The sequence below is a fragment of the Scyliorhinus canicula genome, chromosome 7 (assembly GCF_902713615.1).
Source record: "Scyliorhinus canicula chromosome 7, sScyCan1.1, whole genome shotgun sequence".
Lineage (NCBI taxonomy): Eukaryota > Metazoa > Chordata > Chondrichthyes > Carcharhiniformes > Scyliorhinidae > Scyliorhinus > Scyliorhinus canicula.
The window spans coordinates 198,747,104-198,770,496 of NC_052152.1; the positions used below are offsets into that span (position 1 = coordinate 198,747,104).

A 23,393-nucleotide genomic window follows, 5' to 3' on the forward strand; every position below is an offset into this window, starting at 1 on the left:
CTAGCATCCCAATCGCACCTTGATGCCTGGACAATGCCTGAACATAGCGGGAGGCAACACCACACACGCAACAGCCAACATCCGAGCACCCAGGGGATGGGACACAGCTCCAGGGACGGGACCATTGCCAGGTGAGTGGCATGGGGAGAGGGGTGGGTTATCCTGGAGAGATGGGGACAGGGTCTGGGAATCAGCCCGCATTCCGGAAGAAAGTGAATGAGGCATCATAATGGTTGTCCAGAAAGTTATTTAATGCGCGGTACAATACCCCATTCCTGACAGTGCCGGCCTCCCAACACCCCTTCCCCCCCACTCTCTCCCTACCCCCTACCTTAACCCCCCTACCCCCGGTGCCCTCAGTGATCCTGGCCCTCCTAGCTGTAACACTACGTCTTGGTGTTTACCCAGGATGCACATCTGAGGTGGTGGCAGCTAGCTGCTTACCTTGTCTCATAGCCCTTGATGCCCCAGGCAGGTGTCCTCTGGCAGGTCTGGTCCGGAAGGCCCCGCTCACTTGTGGGTGGCACAATGACACCCGTGCACTGCCGTGTGCTGCCTGCGAGACGCGGCCTCATCAGAGGGGTGGATCTCAGGGGAGCTGCTAGCCACTGTCACTGTCACCACTCCATGGGACGGGTCCGGGTTCACACCCAGCGACCCCTTCCTCCGATTGGTGCCCATAGGGCCCTGTGCCTCACCCTCCTGAATCCCCGGGGGAAACAGGACATCCCTCCTGGCCTCCACCACGTCCAGGAGCCTTCGCAGGTCAGTGTCCCTGAATCTTGGGGCTGGTCTCCTGGGTGACATTGTTGCCAGCTGGCTGGGGTTGGCTGAGCAAGTGCAGCTTAAGTGGTGCCCGACAATGTTAGCGGGAGGCTGGCGAGCGCAGTCCCTGCCAATCAGCTGGCAAGCTGACATTTAGGGCGAGAAGCCGGTGAGGCATCGTTAAGTGGACCAATTAACTTTGAATTAGGGCCAAGCACCGGGAAACTCGCGGCAATTCCCACTCACTACAACACTTGCACATCTTTCCGGAGAATCGCGCCCTCGGCCACTGACACCTTCACCCACTGCTCAAGTGAACTGCTCAGTTTAAGGTTGACCAGCAAGGACATTGTTGTTAATGGTCAGAATGCTCCATACGCCCAGCCGGAGGTGATAAATAGGAAGGGAAGAAAATAAATTCCATTAACAAAAGTACACAACATGTTTAAGGTATGTATAATAGTCTCAAATAGTCTCATTTACAGCCAATAGGCTTTCACAGTGCGCCAGTGGCAGCACGGTAGCACAGCGGTTAACACTGTGGCTTCACAGCTCCAGGGTCCCAGGTTCAATTCCCGGCTTGGGTCACTGTCTGTGCGGAGTCTTCTCCCCGTGTCTGTGTGGGTTTCCTCCGGGTGCTCCGGTTTCCTCCCACAGTCCAAGTATGTGCAGGTTAGATGGATTGGTCATGCTAAATTGCCCTTAGTGTCCAAAAAGGTTAGGTGGGGTTACGGGGGTAGGGTGGAGGTGTGGGGTGCTCTTTCCGGGGGGTGGTGCAGACTCGAAGGGCCGAATGGCCTCCTTCTGCACTGTAAATTCTAGTACACATTTTTGCCCAGTAACTTTTAATTCCTCATTCAAATTGTTCCCAATGCTGCCGGTGATTGTGGGGTGACGGAGCTCACAATCCTCTCCACACGTGTCCCCCGGTCAAATTCTATAAACTACATTGCGAAAAGTTTCCCACTGTTCAAGAGGACTTTGCATTCAGACAACCGCCACTGCCCTGCTGTTTAAAATCAAAAATCCTGAGGAAAATAGAACAATCGCTTACTTTTTAAATGATTCAATTTCCCCGTCGGCCCCCATTGGGATAAAACAAGTTCACTACCTGAGTGATACCTTCTTCGAGCACCTGCTTGTAGATGCTGAAGAGGCCAGCAGTAAATTCATCTACTTGTACGGTGCTGCAAGTGAGATAGCAGAGAAGAATTACTGAACAAGACAGCAGAAAAGCCTGAAGGAGACACACTGCACATTCGGAACACAGCCACGTTAATACTCTGCCTAAAGGGAGGCTGCATTGACACATCTTCAATACACTAATTGAAGGGTCTGAATTCAAACAAATTCATACAGGCACCAGCTGTGGCTCTGTTGGTGGCACTCACGCCTCTGACTGAGAAGAATGTCGCTTCCCAGGACTGGAGCCCAGAAATCTGGGTTTACGCTCCAAATAATACTGAGCAAGTGCTGCATTGTTCAGGGTGTTGCAAAACCAGGGCCCCCCTCTGCTCTCTCAGGTGAAATTAAAAGATGTATGGCGCTATTTCAAGAGCTGGGGAATTATCCCCATCGTCCTGGCCAATATTTATCCCTCCATCAACATCAAACAAAAAACAGATTATCTGGTTGATGTACCGTCAATTACCACGAGACGAGAATGGTGGAACAATCGAGGCTTTATTACACAAGATGTTGTGCCTCCTGCAGCTTGAACCAGAATGGGAGCAGCACAGGAGAGCACACACTTTTATACGCCGCCTACTGGGAGGAGCCAGCAGACAGGGATTTACCGTAGTGCCTGTAATACACAGGCAGTGTATTGAATCACTGTAGTCCCTGAGGTGGAGGGAGGGAGTTCCAGGAGTTTGACCCAGTGACAGTGAAGCAATATATTTCCAAGTCAGGGTGGTGAGTGACTTGGAGGGGGAACTCCAGGCGGTGGTTTCCTATGTATCTGGAAATCCTTGCCCCCTCGAGATAAGACAGAAGAGCTAAGACAGCATGTGATGGTTGGGAACGTGGATTCACTGTTCCAAGTGTCTAATTGGTCTATAGGTTTCAGTATGCCCTACAGAACTTCATTAAAACAGTTGCTTATCAGTATCAGGGAGCTACTTTGCCACAGTAAGTGGTATAACCCCCACGAGACACACGGGGACGACCTGATGAAATGAAAGGAAAATCGCTTATTGTCACGAGTAGGCTTCAAATGAAGTCACTGTGAAAAGCCCCTAGTCGCCACATTCCGGCGCCTGTTCGGGGAGACTGGTACGGGAATTGAACCGTGCTGCTGGCCTGCCTTGGTCTGCTTTCAAAGCCAGCGATTTAGCCCAGTGCTAAACCAGCCCCTAATCGATTTCCCCATGGGGCTGGTGGAATACAAGCTCTCCCCTGCCGAGTTGTGGGGGGGAGGTGGGGGGGAGGAGGGGGGGGTGGGTGGTCGGGGGTGGAATGGTGGCGGACGCCCAAGGGCGAGGTTGGGTAATTCCCCAAGATAAGGTTTTGTAGGATGTTACTAGTCAGAAAAAATATTTAAACATTATACTCGACAGGTTTAACAATTGGACATTCCTAAATTTCTATATGCAAATGTGAAATAATTTTAAGTAAATTTCTGAATATTGAAGGAATATGCCAACTCTTTCCACTTACCCCATGCTCCTTTGCATTTGCCACTTCCCACTCCTGTACTCTTGCCGTGAGCAAGGGCTTGGGAGAGTGCTGGTGAGAGGAGTGGGCATAGTGAGGGGCTGGAGGGGTGGCAAACAGGAGAGGTTATTCTAAAATTGCACCAGTTTGGTGAAACGACTCTCCATCGTCTTCAATACGAAATGTGACTGAAGTGGAAATTGCAACGCTAAGTGGACATCTGACCCCGTTACATCTGATGTGAAATGGATCATGTTAACACGGGCAACCTAAAACACTGACTTATTGTACAATACAAAAAGCTTTGATCCAAAAAGAGCAAACTGTGAAAGTTAATAAGCACAGCCGTGTTCTTTGTACAATTGCCTTACCTCGCCAGTGCTTTGGTTAAAAATTCAGAGTCTTGGCTTACTCTATCAACCAGCATGTTAAAGTCTTGCTGGACCTCAAATGCCTCTGTGAACAGTTTCCTCGGTACTGGTGACGGGAACAGGGTAAACGGTGCATAGCTGGTTGACTTTTTAAAAACAAAAGAGAAATAAATGTAAAAGATCACTGCGTGGAACACCAAAACGATGAGAATTGAGTAGAAATCAACAAATAAAGCAAGATTCAAAGACACTAGAAACGCAGGGAATCTGGAAAAATAAAATGCTGGAACCACACAAAGTTGTTCCATTGATGTCAGTAACAGGAAAAGACAGGTTGAGACATTGGGCGGAATCTTACCAAAGTTTGGCCAAGTGTTAGTTCCGGTGTGAAAACAGGTGCAAATCCCGTCAGCACTATCGGCGGGAAATTTGAGAATCATGGAATATTGAGCCTCTTTATAACAAAAATGTTTTTGCCATGTGAATCATGCCGTGCTCTTGCAACCTCCCCAAGATTCGCTCGCCCGGGGCACCTTAATTTTTACAATCAGTGGTGAGCTCCAGCGTTTGTTTCAGATCCATTCCAGGGAGATCTTCCAGAGAGCCAGCACTGGGTTTCTCAGAGAGGAGACCTGACCAGACCCCTGGATGGTGAACAGCAGAGGGTGCCCTCTGTCCATGGTCATCCAGTAAGGTGACCACCCATGCCTGCCTGGGAGGCAGTGGCAGCCCGAGTCAGCGCCAGCAGAAGAGGAAGGGACATCAGTGCCACAGAAAGGTGAATAACCTCCTTCGTGCAGCCAGGGTATGTCTCCCCCAGTATCTACTCTGCTCCTCACAACTACTCCTCCTCTCCACACATGCCACACCCTCATCACCATCGGAATGGCAGGACTCTTGCCTGTTCTCTCCCCGTCCGTCTCATTGTAGGACAATCTCAAGCGTAACAAGCGCCCACGGACACAGACGCCTCGCCCTCTTTGAGGAAACAGCCCTCGAACTGGCTGAGGAGGACCAAGTCCACACCTGTGCAGAGGGTGAAGTGGGGGCTGCAGACAAAAGTGAGTACCCTCAGGACACACAGTCATTCTTCAAACCTCACATGAGTAAATATTGTCCCATAATCTATCCCCTGTGATGCACTAATGACAGCTCCCTTCCCTTGCAGGGCAATCAGTCGACCAGCCCGGACAATCCGAGCGCCCCTTTGTGACCACGGACATGAGCAGCTCCGACACCACCATTGAAGAGACGTCACATCTGTCACCCTCGCCCTCCGCCAGTGCAGATCCACCCAGGGGATCCTGAGGGTGTCAAGCCTTTCTGACACCCGCTCCCTGTGAGCGAAACACCTCCAGCCCAGCACACCGAGGGCAACCCTGAAACATTGGCCTGGGCCCTCAAGACCCAGGGCCCCCCCAGGGAACGCCTGCCACAGGCAACGGGATGTGGACGGCAGCAGGCCGCCTCAAACTCGGCTGTGGATCCTGGGATACACCTAGGCGTAGTGGGAGTGGGAGGAAGAGTAAGAAACTGTACGGGTGAATCACTCGATGAGATAGATCACCAATATAGCTCTTGTATTAAACATCACTTTGGCCACCCGCAGGTCCTCCACACTGTCATTTCATGGCGCCATGCTCCGCAACCCACCCCCCCCCCCCACCCCCCCGCGCACAGTTAACGCCAACCTTGCGGAGTGTGAGAATGGCAGCTCTATGACTCTCCCTCCCACACTGATGGCTCAGTAAAAATGGGCTACTGCTGGCATGGGCCACCCCCTCCCCTGCCCCCAGCAACAACACTCAGGCCTCGAATTTCTGCCACTCTTCTCCAGTGATGAGGAGGCCATGGGCTGACAAAGTGTAGCGAGGTTGTCCACAACACACCAGTGTGACATTATGAGAAATGTGCAGCATTGTAAGAGTTAATATTGTGACACCTTCAAACACTAGAGGGAGCTCGATGCTGAATAAGATGTCGAGGCTGAGCCTTCTGGGAGAGTGTGGAGGAGAACGCTAGTAGCAAGTACTGTAGAGCGTTAATGTTAGTGAGAGCAGATCATAGTTATTGTTTTAGTGTCGACGGTAGTAGGACAATTCGCCGAAAGACAATTAGCCGACAGACAGTTGGCCGACAGACAATTGACAGACAGGACAATTCACAGACAGGACAATTGGCCGATAGGACAATTAGTCGACAGGGAACCCGCTTAAAATAGTTATACTAAATTACGTACTTCAACAATTGTAAATGAATTTCAAGACCTTATTCAAAGCCCTTCAGTATCTATCATGGAGTTTGTCAAAACGGAGCGAGGAGGCAAAAAGCTTCTGTTCGAGGGATAAGCCTATATTATTGACAAAACCAGGGAATCAAAGACTTATTGGAGATGCGCAAATCGTAAAGTCTGCAACGCAAGAATGACAACGATCGATGACGTAATTAGCAAAACGTTTTCTGAACACTCGCATCCGCCAACACCTATTGAGAATCAAGCTTCAAAAGTTAAAGAAGAAATAAAACACCTTGCTGCACAATCTGAACAATTGCCAAGCGCTATCATTGATAATGTAACGTCCGATATCCCCTTGACCATTGTCGGAGCATTACCAAAAAAGGACTCTCTCAAGCGTACGGTGCGACGAAAAAGACCAGTAATAAGTGAGGAAGAACTATATAAGACTCCAAGAGGCGATGATTTTTTACTCTATGAAAATGAAGATGTTTCTATATTTGGTACGTTGAAAAATTTGGAAATTTTATCCAAGAAAACCGAATGGTTTTGTGACGGGACTTTTGACTCTGCGCCTTTGGGTAAGCAGCTATATACGATCCATGCACTAATTTCTGAACGTAAAACAGTGCCACTACTTTATTGTGTAACAAACAGTAAAAGTGAAGAGAATTATGATTTAATATTTAAATTCATTACAGAAGGAAGGAATTTAAATGTGACGTCTATTACAGTGGACTTTGAGAAAGCAGCTATAAACAGCATCAAAAAACATTTACCTCACGTTTCTGTGTATGGTTGTTTTTTTCACTTTGGCCAGTGTTTATGGCGCAAGATACAGACTACAGGCTTACAAACGTGGTACAGCGACTGAGAAAATGCTTTCATTATAAAACAGCTGCAAGCGATAGCTTTCGTACCACCTGATGATGTTGCTGTTTTGTTTGAACAATTTCTTCATTCTTTAGATGCACAAACAGATGAAATTTTGGAACAGTTCCTGTCTTATTTCGAGTGTACATGGGTAGGAATCATACAATGCGGTAGACGTCGACGCCCAATATTTGACATTTATTTATGGTCGTGTCACTCCAGAGTTCTCAGTGATCTCCCAAAAACTAACAACTCGCTAGAAGGGTGGCTCCACGCCTTCAGTAGAAGAGTCAATGTCCATCACCCTAATTTATCCAAATTAATTCAGAAGCTTAGGATTGAACAGTCAAGCACTGAAATTATAATAGAACAGGCATTATCAGGGGCTGATGTGGCAAGGGAAAACAAAAAATACATTCGCCTCAAGAAAAGACTCCAAAAACTTGTACTCAACTACAATGCTGAAGATGGGTTGCAATTTTTACGTGCATGTGCACATAATTGTATGTAAGAGTTTTTAATAGACTGTTCCTGTCTTTTTTTATATAAATGAGTAATTTTTTTAATAATCGTTAATAAATAATATTTAATAAATAATTTGTTGTATTTGTATTTCTATTTCGCCTATCCCTTTTATTCTTTTATTTTTAATAAGTGTCGGCCAATTGTCCTGTCTGTCAATTGTCTTTCGGCGAATTGTCCGCACACGAGCGTGGTAGTAGGACAATTTGCCGAAAGACAATTAGCCGACAGACAGTTGGCCGACAGACAATTGACAGACAGGACAATTCACAGACAGGACAATTGGCCGATAGGCGAGTGTCGACAGTTTAGTGTTAGATGAGTGTAGATTGTATATTTATTGTTAGTTGTTTATTATAGAGATAAGAGGTTGAATTCAATTAAAGTAGTGTAAATAAATCTTTAGCATTGTTTGATATAAAAAAACTAGTTGTGGTCTTTGTGAACACTACGCCAACCATCCTAGGTTTGAACCACAAAGAACACCACAGCCAGGACCCAGACCTTGGAGGGGCTCTAGCAGGTGGGACGTCTCTGAACCCCATGATACGCCTGTTCATTGGCAGGATGCGTTCAGCTCTCTGTCAGGTAGGAGTTAGACATATCACTGAAGATGAGAGGAGCATCAGTTACTCCTCAATTCAAGTCGTCATCATTCTCCCACAGTGTGCAGCCAATGGCCTTAGCACCCTGCCCATGAACTTGCAGACCATCACAAGAACCAAGCGCTGGCACCACAGTACTGATGGGTGTCTATGAACAGGGGTCACACCCCACAGTGGGAGAACTCTTCACTCCCTGGTCCTACTTGTCCCCAAGCCGAGAAGGCTTGATGGGGTCACTGGCCATAGGTCCTTCTTCCTCTCCTCCCTGGGTTGCCCCTCGCTGCTCAGCTCGACCTACCCCTCATCCGAGGAGATGTGTACCTCCTCACCTCCTCTGGATCCAGCTGGCCTCCATCTGCAGCTCCAAACTGTGCAGAGCAAAGCGGACCACAGCGATGTGGGACACCCTCTGGGGCTGCATTGCAGGGCACCCCTTGACCAGTCCAGGCACCGGAACTGGAGCCATCAGCCACCTCCTGAGTGGGAACCCCCAGTTCCTCCAGCCGCTGCTGCCCCTCAAAGATGTTTGGGATCTGCGAGCTCCCCAAGATGTAACTGTCATGGACGCTACCTAAGAAGCGGGCATACACCTGTTTTATGTGCACCATGTGGTCACAAATGAGTTGGGACATGGACAGAGTGGAATCCTTTGCAGTTTTTGAATGATGTTGCATGATGCCATGGAGACGGTAGGGCCATGGGGGTGCATTCTATTACACCCTGCACCTGCACATGCCTGCGAAGTGGGCAAAGCCCATTGCACTGCTGTTCTTGCTTGCCTGGTCCTGGCACAAGTTTAGATACATCTGGGCCCCCGCATAAAAGGCATTATACAATAGTGCGCGGCTGACTGGGGAATGCCATACAGAGCACGAAGCAGTAGCTCATACAGGAAACCCTTCCGTGCAGCGCTATTGGGCACGGAGGGCCTTTCTGCGAGGCAGCTTGGGCTGTGGGGCGCTGGCTCCCCAGGAGGGGTTCATGGTTTGGGACCTATGTGAATTTCCGTCCGAGATGGGTTACGCTCAGACGGGGGTGCACTGCACACCTAAGCCCCCTCTTGACCGCAAGTGTCATCAGATCTGAGCACAACCATTTTGAGGTTACAAATGGCATTGGCCCCGAGCTGGACATCCATCGCTGCGCAATGCGCCAACGCGTGGGGTGTCATTCAGCCCACTCCTCCGCCACCCAACACGTCTCTGATGCTGGTCACCCTGGCAGCCACAGCCCATCCCTCCGCCAGCCACCAGAAATGGTATTGGTGGAGGTACGGGTCCCTCAGCAGTGCCTCCCAGATGGCAACCACCATTCCAGACGAAGGTGAGCTTCGGCGCAAGGCGACTATGTTCCAGACGAGCAGCGGCTGCAAGGCGTGACCAAGACTCCTCACGCCTATGAACAGGAGCTCCCTGTCATAGTTCAGGCTGTGCACCCGGCAGAAAAAATATATTGTCAGGGCACACCATCGAGAATGGGGCTCGAGGTAGAGGGATCAGGGTCTCTACCAGCTTTCTAGCAGTTAGAGTTGCCCCTTCTTGGGCAACAGGGCAATAATGGCCCTGTGCCATGAAAGGGGCATTTCTCTGGTCATGATACCCTCCCCCAGAACCCCCACGCAGTCGGAGTCCTTAAGGAACTGGATCCATGACCACATGTATGCAGTGTGGGACCCAATGAGTTGCAGGCCCTTCAGCATTGCCTTCTTCTCTTGGTAAGCCAGCTGCAGGGCTGGGTCCTCATCGGGCTGACCAAGCCGTGACTCCTGGGCAGACACCTTATTCCCTAACTCTTTGATCCAACTTGGCTCCAACCAATGGCACTGATGGTTAGCTCTGCAGATTTCCGCACAATTGACTAGTCAAGGGAGACTGAAGTAGCATTTCAGGAAAGTGTCCCCCAAGAGGTAAATGCTTTCCTATCACTCAAGCGGGTGATTGCAATGGACGTACAGCTCTTTGATGTGGTTGTGGTTGATCTTTGTAAACATTGAGGTTTCAGAGGCACTCTTCCATGAAGGGAGATGGATGAATGCAGCTGTTTCGTGGAAACTGTCAACACAAATGAATGCATAGCTTGCAGCTAATGGCTCTGAGGGGCCCCAGCTGTTCTCCTTTCAGGGATGGACATATGGAGGTTCCAGGTAAGTGGTACAGCTGCAATTGTTTTCACTGCCCCTGCCTAGACTGCTCTCCAGCTTCCAGGCAGGAGTCTCTTTTCTGGGGGAGGGGGATCCCTTTAGTCAGGGGTCCCCGTGGGGGGTTCCTTTAGTTAGGGGGTCCTGGGAGATCTTCCTATTCAGGGGCCCCCTGGGGGGGAATCTTCCTATTAAGGCAGTCCCAATGAAAGGTCTCCCTATAACAGGGGTCTCTTTGGGAGTTCTCTCATTTTGGGGACCTCTGATCCCAATATTTTTGATTCTCTGCCGCACTGGTGACTCCGCTACCGATGGCAGAGAATCAAGACCAAAGAGTTTAAAAACATTTTTTTTAGAGTACCCAATTAATTATTTTCCAATTAAGGCGCAATTTAGGGTGGCCAATCCTCCTACTCTGCACATCTTTGGGTTGTGGGGGTGAAACCCACACAGACACGGGGGGGAACGTGCAAACCCCACACGGACAGTGACCCAGAGCCGGCATCGAACCCAGGTCCTCGGCGCCATGAGGCAACAGTGCTAACCACTGCGCCGCCGTGCTGCCCCCTGGTATCAAGGCCAAAGAACACAACACCAAGCCGGTAAAGGAAACGTTTGGAAAGGTGATCAAACTGTGAAATAATGAAAGGTTTTAAGGAGCGAGTGTCCCGAAGGGAGATGTGAAGCACTGCGGAGAGATTTAGGGAGGGAATGCCAGAGCTACCCAGCTGAAGACATGGCCGTCAATGTTGAGGCAAAGGGAACGGGGATGAGCAAAAGCCAGAATGGATGGATTGCAAATCGGTTCTTGGAGTTGAAGGAGAAGAATAGGATGGCATGAGACCACACAAGGGATCTGAATACAAGGGTGGGAATTTTAACATCTGTCAATGGAATGCTCCGTCGGCGAGCTCCTTCGGTCCACCAGCAGTGTACCCACGCCCGTGGGTTTCCCGATGGTGTGGGGCGGCCACAATAGGGAACCCTAATGGTCGCCTGCGGGAACGGTGAATCTCGCTGACGGCGGCCCCCACCGGAAAACACAGCTGGTGGATTGGAGAATCCCACCCAGTTTGGAGCCTGTGTGGGTCAACGAGCTCTGGGGTGAAGGGTGAAACTGCCTTTATTTTTATGCCTGGGGCAAAGACCCTGATCTGGTAAAACTGGATGCAGCGTTAACATGCTCATCAGACGTTTCTCGTTACCGATCTGCATGTTGCAGTCAATCTCTGTATTTAGGGGCAGCACGGTGGCACAGTGGGTTAGCCCTGTTGCCTCACGGCGCCGAGGTCCCAGGTTCGATCCCGGCCCTGGGTCACTGTCTGTGTGGAGTTTGCACATTCTCCCCGTGTTTGCGTGGGTTTCGCCCCCACAACCCAAAAGATGTGCAGGCTAGATGGATTGGCCACGCTGAAATTTCCCCTTAATTGGAAAAAATGAATTGGATACTCTAAATTTAAAAAAAAATCTCTGTATTTCGATCTCACGATTTAAGAAGTGGTGGACAAGACTCAAACACCTCCCTGCAAAAGGGAAGAGCTGGTTCTCTAACAAATAGTCAGAAAACACAGCTGTCACTCCTTGCATGACAATATTTACACTGCTGCGTAATTATCAGCACTGCATGTAACACAACTTCTAACCACAGTGCAGCCCTATTGTCTCTGCCTGTAACTAGGCTGAATTTACAACACAAGCCAAGCACCAACAAACTCAGCAAACTTTTGCAAACTTTTTTCCAGGGACCCATTTTTGCCAACTGGCCGACCTTCAGGACCCACGCCACGTTCGCGGGCCCCGTCTATCCTGAGGCAATGCAGCATTTGGCACCCTAAAGTCTTCTTGCCCCCAGGCAAGGGATGGAAACAAAATCATCTAGTTTGCCAGTTCCTAATCACTATGCAGGAGCTCCTGTTTATGTTATTTCGAGAGCAAAAACTGCCGTGGAGGAAGATCCAGAAGCACTTCTCTCTGATGGCCTGTACTTCAAGTTAATCTCCGTCGGGAATGTTCACCAAATTTTCCTCACGACTTCCAGCCATAATCAAACAAAATTTGAGGGGATCTGAGGCATTTCCACATGCCCAGCAATTGTGAGAAGCCAAAGGAGCCTTTGTTTTGTGAAGGTTGAAAGATTGTACTCTCAGATATCACGAAACTTATTAAAGCTTTTTAAAAATGCAGAACCCCTTACTTGCCAAATTCAGTGTTCGAAACATTATCCTTCCTGCCACCATTCAAAAAATAGAGTTCGGCATAAGGGTGAGATTTAGAGGGTAACATTCAAGTTACCACGCGCCTGCCGCCATTATCATCCTGCGAGGCGAGGGTCACAGATTTGGGATGCTATGGGTTGGAGAATCGGCGGGGATGGGGGGGGGGGGGGGGGGGGGGGGGGGGGGGGGGGGGGGGGGGGGGGGGCGGCAGCGTGAATCCCGCCCCGCCGCTCCAACGCTGCCCGCGATATTCTCCAGCTGCCAAATATTCGTGCTGCGCAGAATAGCGAGGGCCGACGCAACGCTATGGGCCCCGGGGCTGCTCCAATTCTCCGGGCTGGATGCGCCGAAGTCACGTCAGCGTAAATCAAACAACCGGGGCGGCATTCTCCCCTACCCGGCGTGATGGAGGGTCCCGGAGTAGGGGAGTGGCGCCAACCACCCAGGGGTCGCGCATCCCCAAAGGTGAAGAATTCCCCACCTTTGGGGGCCAGCCCCGCGCCGGAGCAGTTGCCACCAGAAGACCGACGCAAAAAACCGGCGCCCCCGGCAGCGGCGCTGGCCGAAAGGTTTTCGCCGGTCCGTGCATGCGCCGGCAGTGAGGCAGCTGGCTGCTGACGTCACTGCCGACGCATGCGCGATGTGGGTTTCTCTTCCGCTTCCGCCATGGCAGAGGCCGTGGCGGCCGCGGAGGAAAATAGTGCAGCCAGGGCACTGGCCCGGAGTCTGAGCGGGGGGCCCCGATCGCGGGCCAGGCCGCCGTGGGGGCACCCCCCGGGGTTCGATCGCCCCCCCGCCCCCCCAGGACCCCGGGGGCCTTCTCGCGCCGCTAAGCCCGCCGTTCCAGAGGTGGTTCAAACCTCGGCGGCGAGAGAGGCCTCCCAGATGGGCTGAACATGGACGGGAGGCTGCCCACCATTACTGGCATGGCCAGTGGGCACGGGATGGGTTGATAGCCGCCCGGTTCACAGACTAGAGGGGTGTGGAAATGGCCGGCTATGGGCACAGACAGCACAATATGGCACCAGCCTACCACCCTCACTCCACCCACCCACCACCAACCAACCTCACCCCACCCACCAACCACCCTCACCCCACCCACCCACCACTAACCACCCTCACATCACCCGCATGCACACCACCCCTCCATTGCACACCTACCTGCTGCACAATGGGCCGAGCTCACACGGTCGCCGGTGGAAGTGGGCCTATTGCAGGCCATGGAGGATGATAACAACCCGCTCTGCGATAAGCTCTGGGCTCCACATCGTTGGACAATGTCTAACTCATGGCCACAGTACCACCCTCCACCCGAACCGTCCCTGCATGCGGCCGTGACGCTGCAGCGCACGATCCCGTCGTCTGCCCGGGGAGATGGCGAGGGCGACCTGGGGTGGGGGGGGGGGGGCACACTCACCTGAGCCCGATGTTCTATCACCCCTCACGTACACACTGGCGCTCACCTCACACCACACCCCCGCACGCATCGGACAGAGCACAAAGGCAGCTTCTGTAGGTGTGAAAGTGATTTTAATAACAAACAGTTCATACACGTGCCCGAGCCCCTATAACAAATCTGTGCCCTGCACCCGTGCCAACTTACTCAGTGTCTAATTTTTTGGCCTTGCGGGCTCTATGACAACATCTAGATCAGCGCCGGCCCTAGGGTTGCTTGCGCCCCGGGCAAGCTGAACTTCGGCGCCCTTCGGGGGGGGGGGCCGAGGGGGGGGCCGAGCCTGGGGCCGAGGGGGGCCGGGGCCGAGGCAGAGGGGGGGGGGCCGAGGCCGAGGGGGGGCGGGCCCGAGGCCGGGGGGGGCGGGCCCGAGGCCGAGGGGGGGGTGGGCCGAGGGGGGGGCGGGCCGAGGGGGCCGGGGGCAGGGCCGGGGGGGCGGACGGAGGGGCGGCGGACGGAGGTCGGAGGGGGGGGGCGGAAGGGGCGCCCTGTGGGAGGGCGGCCACCGCGCATGCGCTGGTTGGCACCGGCCCAACTGCGCATGCGCGGGACCCGGGTCTCTGGCTCCCCCTAGCACATGGCGCCCCGGGCGACTGCCCGAGTTGCCGGTACCTTGGGCCGGCCCTGATCTAGATGCTTCCCCAGATGGTACAGCAGAGCTGGTGGTGGACTCGTGTGATTCCTGCCCTGTGACTTGGGTCCCCTTTGACGGCCATTTCCTGGGGCGGCCCGGCCTGGATGTGCCAGGCTGTGGCTCGGGCGACTGGGATAGCGAGCTGCCAGCCTGTCCAGCCCATTGCCCACTAGATGCACCCAGGACGGAAGGGGGGTATCCGAGGTGTCGCGGTGTTCTGGGACCTCCCCTGCAGGGGAAGCCGGAACAGGCTCCGGCACCTCCTCCTCCCTTTGGGTGCCCGATGGCCCCAGGGCCTCTCCATGGGTCGGGTGTGTGAACGGATCCAGCATCGGATGCACCCCCGGCACCTGGCACTGCCAGTCCTGGAGGCCGGCCCTGGTATCAACAAGATTCTGCAAGTTTGCAGCCATGGAGCTCAGGGAGTTGGCCATCCCTGACTGTCTGGGCGACGCCGGCCAGCACCTGGGCAATGGTACCAATGCCCTCAATGATGGCCTGCTGAGACTGGGCCTCGGCCTGCAGAGACTGGGCCTCGGCCTGCAGAGACTGGGCCTCGGCCTGCTGAGACTGGGCCTCGGCCTGCTGAGACTGGGCCTTGGCCTGCAGAGACTGGGCCTCGGCCTGCTGAGACTGGGCCTCGGCCTGTAGAGACTGGGCCTCGGCCTGCTGAGACTGGGCCTCGGCCTGCTGAGACTGGGCCTCGGCCTGCAGAGACTGGGCCTCGGCCTGCTGAGACTGGGCCTCGGCCTGCTGAGACTGGGCCACTGCCTGCTGAGACTGGGCCTCGGCCTGCTGAGACTGGGCCTTGGCCTGCAGAGACTGGGCCTCGGCCTGCTGAGACTGGGCCTCGGCCTGCTGAGACTGGGCCTCGGCCTGCAGAGACTGGGCCTCGGCCTGCTGAGACTGGGCCTCGGCCTGCAGAGACTGACGCACGGCCTGCTGAGACTGGACCTCGGCCTGCTGAGACTGGGCCTCGGCCTGCCGAGACTGGGCCTCGGCCTGCAGAGACTGGGCCTCGGCCTGCTGAGACTGGGCCTCAGCCTGCAGAGACTGGGCCTCGGCCTGCAGAGACTGGCGCACAGCCTGCTGAGACTGGGCCTCGGCCTGCAGAGACTGGCGCACGGCCTGCTGAGACTGGGCATTGAGCGCCTCTGCTGTGAGACGGCAGCCATGTCCTGGGCCACAGACACCGCCTGCACGGAAAGCCCCAGGCCTTGCATACTGCTCCCCATGTTGAACACTGTCGTCCCCATTGCCTCCACCGCGGATGCCACCCGTGCGGTGTCGGCCTGGGTGGCACGCATGACCGGCACCACTCCCTTCTCCTGGATGTGGATGGACTCCTCCACCTGCGTCTGCAGCTACCGCAAGCCGGCCGTCACCCCCTTCGATCGTCCCGAGGTCCGTGACTGCATCGGGTCTATGGGGGATGTGGTAACTCCAGGAACCCGGGACCCGTCTGGACGGCAGAAGGTTGCTTGCGCAGGGCTGGCCTCCGATCGTCCGGCCCCTCGGCTGCTCCTACTTCCACCTGCTGTACCGTGTCGGCTGTGTTGTGCGCACCAGTTAGTGTAGAGGCCTCATCGCTAAAGTGCCCAACCGAGGTGAGTGTCTCTGCGATGGTGGAGGGTGTAGGAGAAAGCTGTGGCGTAGTGTCGTGCTCCTCATCCGACCGGAAGTCCCTTGGAGTGGTGTTTCCTGTCCATCCGTCCCCTGTGTGTGGGTGTCCTGGTAGGTTGTGTCCTGTGTGTGGGTTTCCTTTTTGTCAGTGTCCTGTGTGTCAATGTCCTGTGTGTCAATGTCCTGTGTGTGGGTATCCTGTGTGTCAGTGTCCTGTGTGTCAGTGTCATGTGTGTCAGCGTCCTGTGTGTCAATGTCCTGTGTGTCGGTGTCCAGGGTGTCAGTGTCCTGGGTGTCAGTGTCTTGTGTGTGGGTGTCCTGTGTGTCAGTGTCCTGTGTGTCAGTGTCCTGTGTGTGGGTATCCTATGTGTCAGTGTCCTGTGTGTCAGTGTCCTGTGTGTCAGTGTCCTGTGTGTCAATGTCCTGTGTGTCAATGTCCTGTGTGTCGATGTCCTGTGTGTCAGTGCCCTGTGTGTCAGTGTCCTGTGTGTCAATGTCCTGTGTGTCAATGTCCTGTGTGTCAATGTCCTGTGTGTCAATGTCCTGTGTGTCGATGTCCTGTGTGTCAATGTCCTGTGTGTCGATGTCCTGTGTGTCAGTGTCCTGTGTGTCGATGTCCTGTGTGTCAGTTTCCTGTGTGTCAGTGTCCTGTGTGTCAGTGTCATGTGTGTCAGTGTCCTGTGTGTCAATGTCCTGTGTGTGGGTGTTCTGTGTGTCAGTGTCCTGTGTGTCAATGTCCTGTGTGTGGGTGTCATGTGTGTCAATGTCCTGTGTGTCAGTGTCCTGTGTGTCAATGTCCTGTGTGTCAGTGTCCTGTGTGTCAGTGCCCTGTGTGTCAGTGCCCTGCGTGTCAGTGTCCTGTGTGTCAATGTCCTGTGTGTCAGTGTCCTGTGTGTGGGTGTCCTGTGTGTCAGTGCCCTGTGTGTTAGTGTCCTGTGTGTCAATGTCCTGTGTGTCAGTGTCCTGCGTGTCAGTGTCCTGTGTGTCAGTGTCCTGTGTGTCAGTGCCCTGTGTGTTAGTGTCCTGTGTGTCAATGTCCTGCGTGTCAGTGTCCTGTGTGTCAGTGTCCTGTGTGTCGGTGTCCAGGGTGTCAGTGTCCTGGGTGTCAGTGTCCTGTGTGTGGGTGTCCTGTGTGTCAGTGCCCTGTGTGTCAATGTCCTGTGTGTCAATGTCCTGTGTGTCAATGTCCTGTGTGTCGATGTCCTGTGTGTCAGTGTCCTGTGTGTCAATGTCCTGTGTGTCAGTGTCCTGTGTGTCAGTGCCCTGTGTGTCAGTGTCCTGTGTGTCAGTGTCATGTGTGTCAGTGTCCTGTGTGTGGGTGTCATGTGTGTCAATGTCCTGTGTGTCAGTGTCCTGTGTGTCGATGTCCTGTGTGTCAGTGTCCTGTGTGTCAGTGTCCTGTGTGTCAGTGTCATGTGTGTCAGTGTCCTGTGTGTCAATGTCCTGTGTGTGGGTGTTCTGTGTGTCAGTGTCCTGTGTGTCAATGTCCTGTGTGTGGGTGTCATGTGTGTCAATGTCCTGTGTGTCAGTGTCCTGTGTGTCAATGTCCTGTGTGTCAGTGTCCTGTGTGTCAATGTCCTGTGTGTGGGTGTCCTGTGTGTCAGTGCCCTGTGTGTCAGTGTCCTGTGTGTGGCTGTTCTGTGTGTCAGTGTCCTGTGTGTCAGTGCCCTGCGTGTCAGTGTCCTGTGTGTCAATGTCCTGTGTGTCAGTGCCCTGTGTGTCAGTGCCCTGCGTGTCAGTGTCCTGTGTGTCAATGTCCTGTGTGTCAGTGTCCTGTGTGTGGGTGTCCTGTGTGTCAGTGCCCTGTGTGTTAGTGTCCTGTGTGTCAATGTCCTGTGTGTCAGTGTCCTGCGTGTCAGTGTCCTGTGTGTCAGTGTCCTGTGTGTCAGTGTCCTGTGTGTCAGTGCCCTGTGTGTTAGTGTCCTGTGTGTCAGTGTCCTGCGTGTCAGTGTCCTGTGTGTCAGTGTCCTGTGTGTCGGTGTCCAGGGTGTCAGTGTCCTGGGTGTCAGTGTCCTGTGTGTGGGTGTCCTGTGTGTCAGTGCCCTGTGTGTCAATGTCCTGTGTGTCAATGTCCTGTGTGTCAATGTCCTGTGTGTCGATGTCCTGTGTGTCAGTGTCCTGTGTGTCAATGTCCTGTGTGTCAGTGTCCTGTGTGTCAGTGTCCTGTGTGTCAGTGTCCTGTGTGTCAGTGTCATGTGTGTCAGTGTCCTGTGTGTGGGTGTCATGTGTGTCAATGTCCTGTGTGTCAGTGTCCTGTGTGTCAATGTCCTGTGTGTGGGTGTCATGTGTGTCAATGTCCTGTGTGTCAGTGTCCTGTGTGTCAATGTCCTGTGTGTCAGTGTCCTGTGTGTCAATGTCCTGTGTGTCAATGTCCTGTGTGTCAGTGTCCTGTGTGTCGATGTCCTGTGTGTCAGTGTCCTGTGTGTCAATGTCCTGTGTGTCAGTGCCCTGCGTGTCAGTGCCCTGTGTGTCAGTGCCCTGTGTGTCTGTGCCCTGCGTGTCAGTGTCCTGTGTGTCAGTGTCCTGTGTGTCAGTGTCCTGTGTGTCAGTGTCCTGTGTGTCAATGTCCTGTGTGTCAATGTCCTGTGTGTCAGTGCCCTGCGTGTCAGTGCCCTGTGTGTCAGTGCCCTGTGTGTCTGTGCCCTGCGTGTCAGTGTCCTGTGTGTCAGTGCCCTGCGTGTCAGTGCCCTGTGTGTCTGTGCCCTGTGTGTCAGTGCCCTGTGTGTCAGTGCCCTGTGTGTCTGTGCCCTTTGTGTTATTGTCCTGTGTGTCAATGTCCTGTGTGTCAGTGCCCTGTGTGTCAGAGTGTCCTGTGTGTCAGTGTCCTGTGTGTCAGTGCCCTGTGTGTTAGTGTCCTGTGTGTCAGTGTCCTGTGTGTCAATGTCCTGTGTGTCAGTGCCCTGTGTGTCAGAGTGTCCTGTGTGTCAGTGTCCTGTGTGTCAGTGCCCTGCGTGTCAGTGCCCTGTGTGTCAGTGCCCTGTGTGTGGGTGTCCTGTGTGTCAGAGTGTCCTGTGTGTCGATGTCCTGTGTGTCAGTGTCCTGCGTGTCAGTGTCCTGTGTGTCAGTGTCCTGTGTGTCAGTGTCCTGTGTGTCAGTGTCCTGTGTGTCAGTGCCCTGTGTGTTAGTGTCCTGTGTGTCAATGTCCTGTGTGTCAGTGTCCTGTGTGTCAGTGTCCTGTGTGTCAGAGTGTCCTGTGTGTCAGTGTCCTGTGTGTCAGTGCCCTGTGTGTTAGTGTCCTGTGTGTCAGTGTCCTGTGTGTCAATGTCCTGTGTGTCAGTGTCCTGTGTGTGGGTGTTCTGTGTGTCAATGTCCTGTGTGTCAGTGTCCTGTGTGTCAATGCCCTGTGTGTTAGTGTCCTGTGTGTCAGTGTCCTGCGTGTCAGTGTCCTGTGTGTCAATGTCCTGTGTGTGGGTGTTCTGTGTGTCAATGTCCTGTGTGTCAGTGTCCTGTGTGTCAATGCCCTGTGTGTTAGTGTCCTGTGTGTCAGTGTCCTGTGTGTCAGTGTCCTGTGTGTCAGTGTCCTGTGTGTCAGTGTCCTGCGTGTCAGTGTCCTGCATGTCAGTGTCCTGGGTGGGTGTGTCCTGTGTGTCAGTGTCCTGGGTGGGTGTGTCCTGTATGTGGGTCCTGGTGCTTGTGTCGTGTGTGTCAGTGTCTCGGGTCGACTGGGATGGGGGCCTGTTGCTGTGGCTGCCTCCTCGTCGCTGGGTGTGGCCCACCGGCGTCGCCGCACTGGCACTAGATGGGGCGGCGTACGCCTGACACTCCGGGTCTATCCCTGGCTCTTGGGCGCCGTGGCACAGGGTGGGGGCGTCGTATGCCCGATGGGCCAGGTCCATCCCTATCCCGTGGGCGCCCCGGCACTTCCTGGGGGCAGTCGGCATCCTCAGGGACGGGTGGGTCGGCGTTTGGTCCTGCAATACACAATACAGCATGCATGGCTACACACGCAGACGGGGATGGGGGAAGGTGGCTGTTACGGCCACGGCGCTGACGGCCTGTGCCACCTCCCTCCACAGGCGCTGGCTGAGGTGTGGTGCAACCCTGCGGCCGTGTCCGGGGTACGGGGCCTCCTTCCTCTGCGCCTCGATGTCGCGCTCCTGGAACCTCGGCCCTGCGGGTGGCCATTTTGCCGGGTCTCCGGTGGGGGCGTCTTTTGTGCTGTGACACCGCACGGCGTCAATGACGGCGCGTGCATCTGTGATGGGTGACGCCATCGCGAATAGCGTCACGCCGCTGCTAGCCCCTTCCGGGTTGGAGGTTTTCCGACGGTCCAGTTGGCCCAACACCGGAGTGGTTCGTGCCGTTTTGGCGCCGTCGTCAGCCGATCGCGCCGATCGCGGAGAATCCCACCCTATGTCACTAAGGAGTATTTCTGGGTTCCCCTTCTGGTCCTCTTCAAAGTGCTGAGGGGCCAGTACTTCAGTGTGGATCGAAATAAATCACCAGCTGAATGGATTCTGGTGGCAGCAACTTACTGCCAACCCTGAGCAGTTGCAACAAGTCAGGAATGGGGCTAAGGGCAGCGAGCGAGGCGGCAAACTGCCAACACAGAACTCAGGGACTATCCTTTGCTTCGATATCTTCCCCATCTCTTCTTTCACAGTTCTGTCTCTCACTCACTCTCACTGGATTGTTCGAGGACTGGGACTGTGTGTCCATGTACCTGAATCCCCCCCCCCCCACTTCCCTGTTTAACAAAAGTGCAGACCACGACCCTTAACCCCGCGACCCTTCTGACACCCGCCCGTGGGTCACGACCCACACTTTGAAACACCCTGCTCCAACTCATGAGTAGTCTTGCTTCTTCCAAGCAAAACAGCGAATTGCCTCATTACATTCCCCCAAATTTAACAGGAATTAATGCTCATTCTGTGAACACAGGCGATTCAAATTAACAGGAATTAACATAATAATCATCTTTATTATTGTCGCAAGTAGGCTTAAATTAACATCGCAGTGAAGTTACTGTTAAAATCCGCTAGTCGCCACATTCCGGCGCCTGTTCAGGTACACTGAGGGAGAATTAAGAATGTCCAATTCACGTAACAAGCACAAGGGCTTGTGGGAGGAAACCGGAGCACTGGGAGGAAACCCACGCAGACACGGGGAGAACACGCAGACTCCGCACAGACGGTGACCCAAGCAGAAATTGAACCCGGAATACTGGCGTTGTGAAGCAACAGTGCTAACCACTGGATGCTCACTCTGTGAACACAGGAGATTCATTTTAATTCATTGTCTTACAATGTGCACCACTGACAATTATTACCCATTCCCGACACGGTGTTGGGCCAACTTCATAAACCGTTTCGACTTGTGTGTTTCAAAGCTGCATTGACACAACTGAATGGTTTTCTCGGCCATTTCAAAGAGGAATCAAGAGCCAATCAGGTGGAGCAGGTTTGGAGTCAGACCGAGGCCAGACTGGGTTAAGCACAGCAAGTTTCCTTCCCTCGAGGACAATTGTGAATGAGTTGGGTTTCTATTCAACCTGACAGCCTCTTGGTCACTTGTGCTGACACTAGCTTCACAAACTGAATTCAAATCCCCAAATTGGAATTCTGGGATAAAAGCAGAAAATACTGGACAAACTCAGCAGGTCTGGCAGCATCTGAGAAGAGTTATTCTTTCGAGTTGTTTCAGAGGAAATGTAATGGATTATATAATTGGAGAGGGGAGGGGGAGGGGAGGATTGGAGGAGGTACAGCAGAATAGAAGGTCAAGGACAGGTTGCCTCCCAACACGGTGGCCCAGTGGATTAGCCCTGTTGCCTCACGGCGCCGAGGTCCCAGGTTCGATCCCGGCTCTGGGTCACTGTCCGCGTTGAGTTTGCACATTCTCCCCGTGTTTGCGTGGGTTTCGCCCCCACAACCCAAAAGATATGCAGAGTAGGTGAATTGGCCAAGCTAAATTGCCCCTCAATTGAAAAAAACATGAATTGGGTACTCTAAATTTATTTTTAAAAACTTGGGCGACTAGCTCAGTGACATTACTACTTGAAAGATAAACCAGTGAGGTTAGTCGGTAAATAAAGCAACTCTAATGGACATCACTTTAGTATTGGGATCAATACATTGGCTGCGCATTTCAGATTAACTGGTATGTGGTGTTATGGGTCAGAGTTTAGAGAACCCCAAAGTGGATCATGGAGTTCACCTGACCCACAACTTTTAATAGATTGTGGTATGGGGAGCACACGGCCCACTCTACAGGTGTGGTACAGCAGAAATGGAAAAGTATTTTATAAAGCAAAACAATGTTTATTCTATGAACTCAAGTTAACCTTCTTGAAACATACAGTGGACATCTTAGCAACCATCAATTCAAATACAACCCCCAAAGAATACAACACTAAGTAATCCTTTAAGCTTTCCTTTTAACATCCATAAGACTTAAAAACACCTTGGTACAGAATGATCAAGAGATAGTCTTTTCATGGCAGAGAGAACAGCAGTACACCTGGTTTGTCTGGCTTCAGCTCCAACACTGAAAACAAAACTAAAACACACCCTGCAGCAAAACAGCCTGAAACAAAAATAACAAGCTGACAGACAGCCCAGCTCCACCCACACTCTGACATCACTGAAAAACACCCATTTCTTAAAGGTACATTTCTTAAGCACCCATTTCTTAAAGGTACTCTCACATCACAGCGGGCATTAACAAACTCTCTTTTTTAACATAAATTTAGGGTACCTAATTCATTTTTTTCAATTAAGAGGCAATTTAGCATAGCCAATCCATCTAGCCTACACATCTTTGGGTTGTCGGGGGGGGGGGGGGGGGGGGGAGAATGTTCAAACTCCACACGGACAGTGACCCAAAGCCAGGATCGAACCTGGGACCTTGATGCCATGAGGCAGCCATGCTAATCACTGGGCCACCGTGCTGCCCCCATCAACACATTCTAGTCAGGCTCCCTGGCCTCAATTCCACTGGAGGATGGGGGAGCACAGCTTAAATATCTGTCACCAGCGCGATAAATCCTGGTCCATTGTCTACATTAATAGGCTTTCCATTTAATTAAAAATAATTGTTCACTATATAACCAGCATTCCCTCTCAAAGAGCACTGACATTGTGTTCCCCAGACACTCTGCAATCTCTGATCAATTTACCCAGGAAGTGATTATACAATTGCAAATTTAGACAGTAATTACCGGCAGGCAATCTGATCAAGAGAGGGGTGTAGACAGTTATCCAAAGTATTCAGCCAACCAGCCACACAGAGGTCCAGAGCATGAACCAGGGGCTGGATTCTCCGTTCTGGAGACTAAGTCCCCACGCCGGCGTGGGAACGGTGT

The 23,393-nt window shown here is 53.0% G+C and overlaps 1 protein-coding gene across 1 annotated transcript in view; it reads right to left on the reverse strand.

The window, feature by feature from the left end:
* Positions 1-23,393, reverse strand: part of LOC119969691 (glutathione synthetase-like) — a 102,858-nt gene that overhangs the window by 56,858 nt on the left and 22,607 nt on the right. Inside the window, exons 3-4 of the mRNA XM_038803681.1 lie at positions 3,792-3,937; positions 1,877-1,952 (exon numbers count right to left, since the gene is read on the reverse strand). Coding sequence (XP_038659609.1) covers positions 1,877-1,952; positions 3,792-3,937 — 222 coding nt within the window. The remainder of the gene's footprint in view (positions 1-1,876; positions 1,953-3,791; positions 3,938-23,393) is intronic.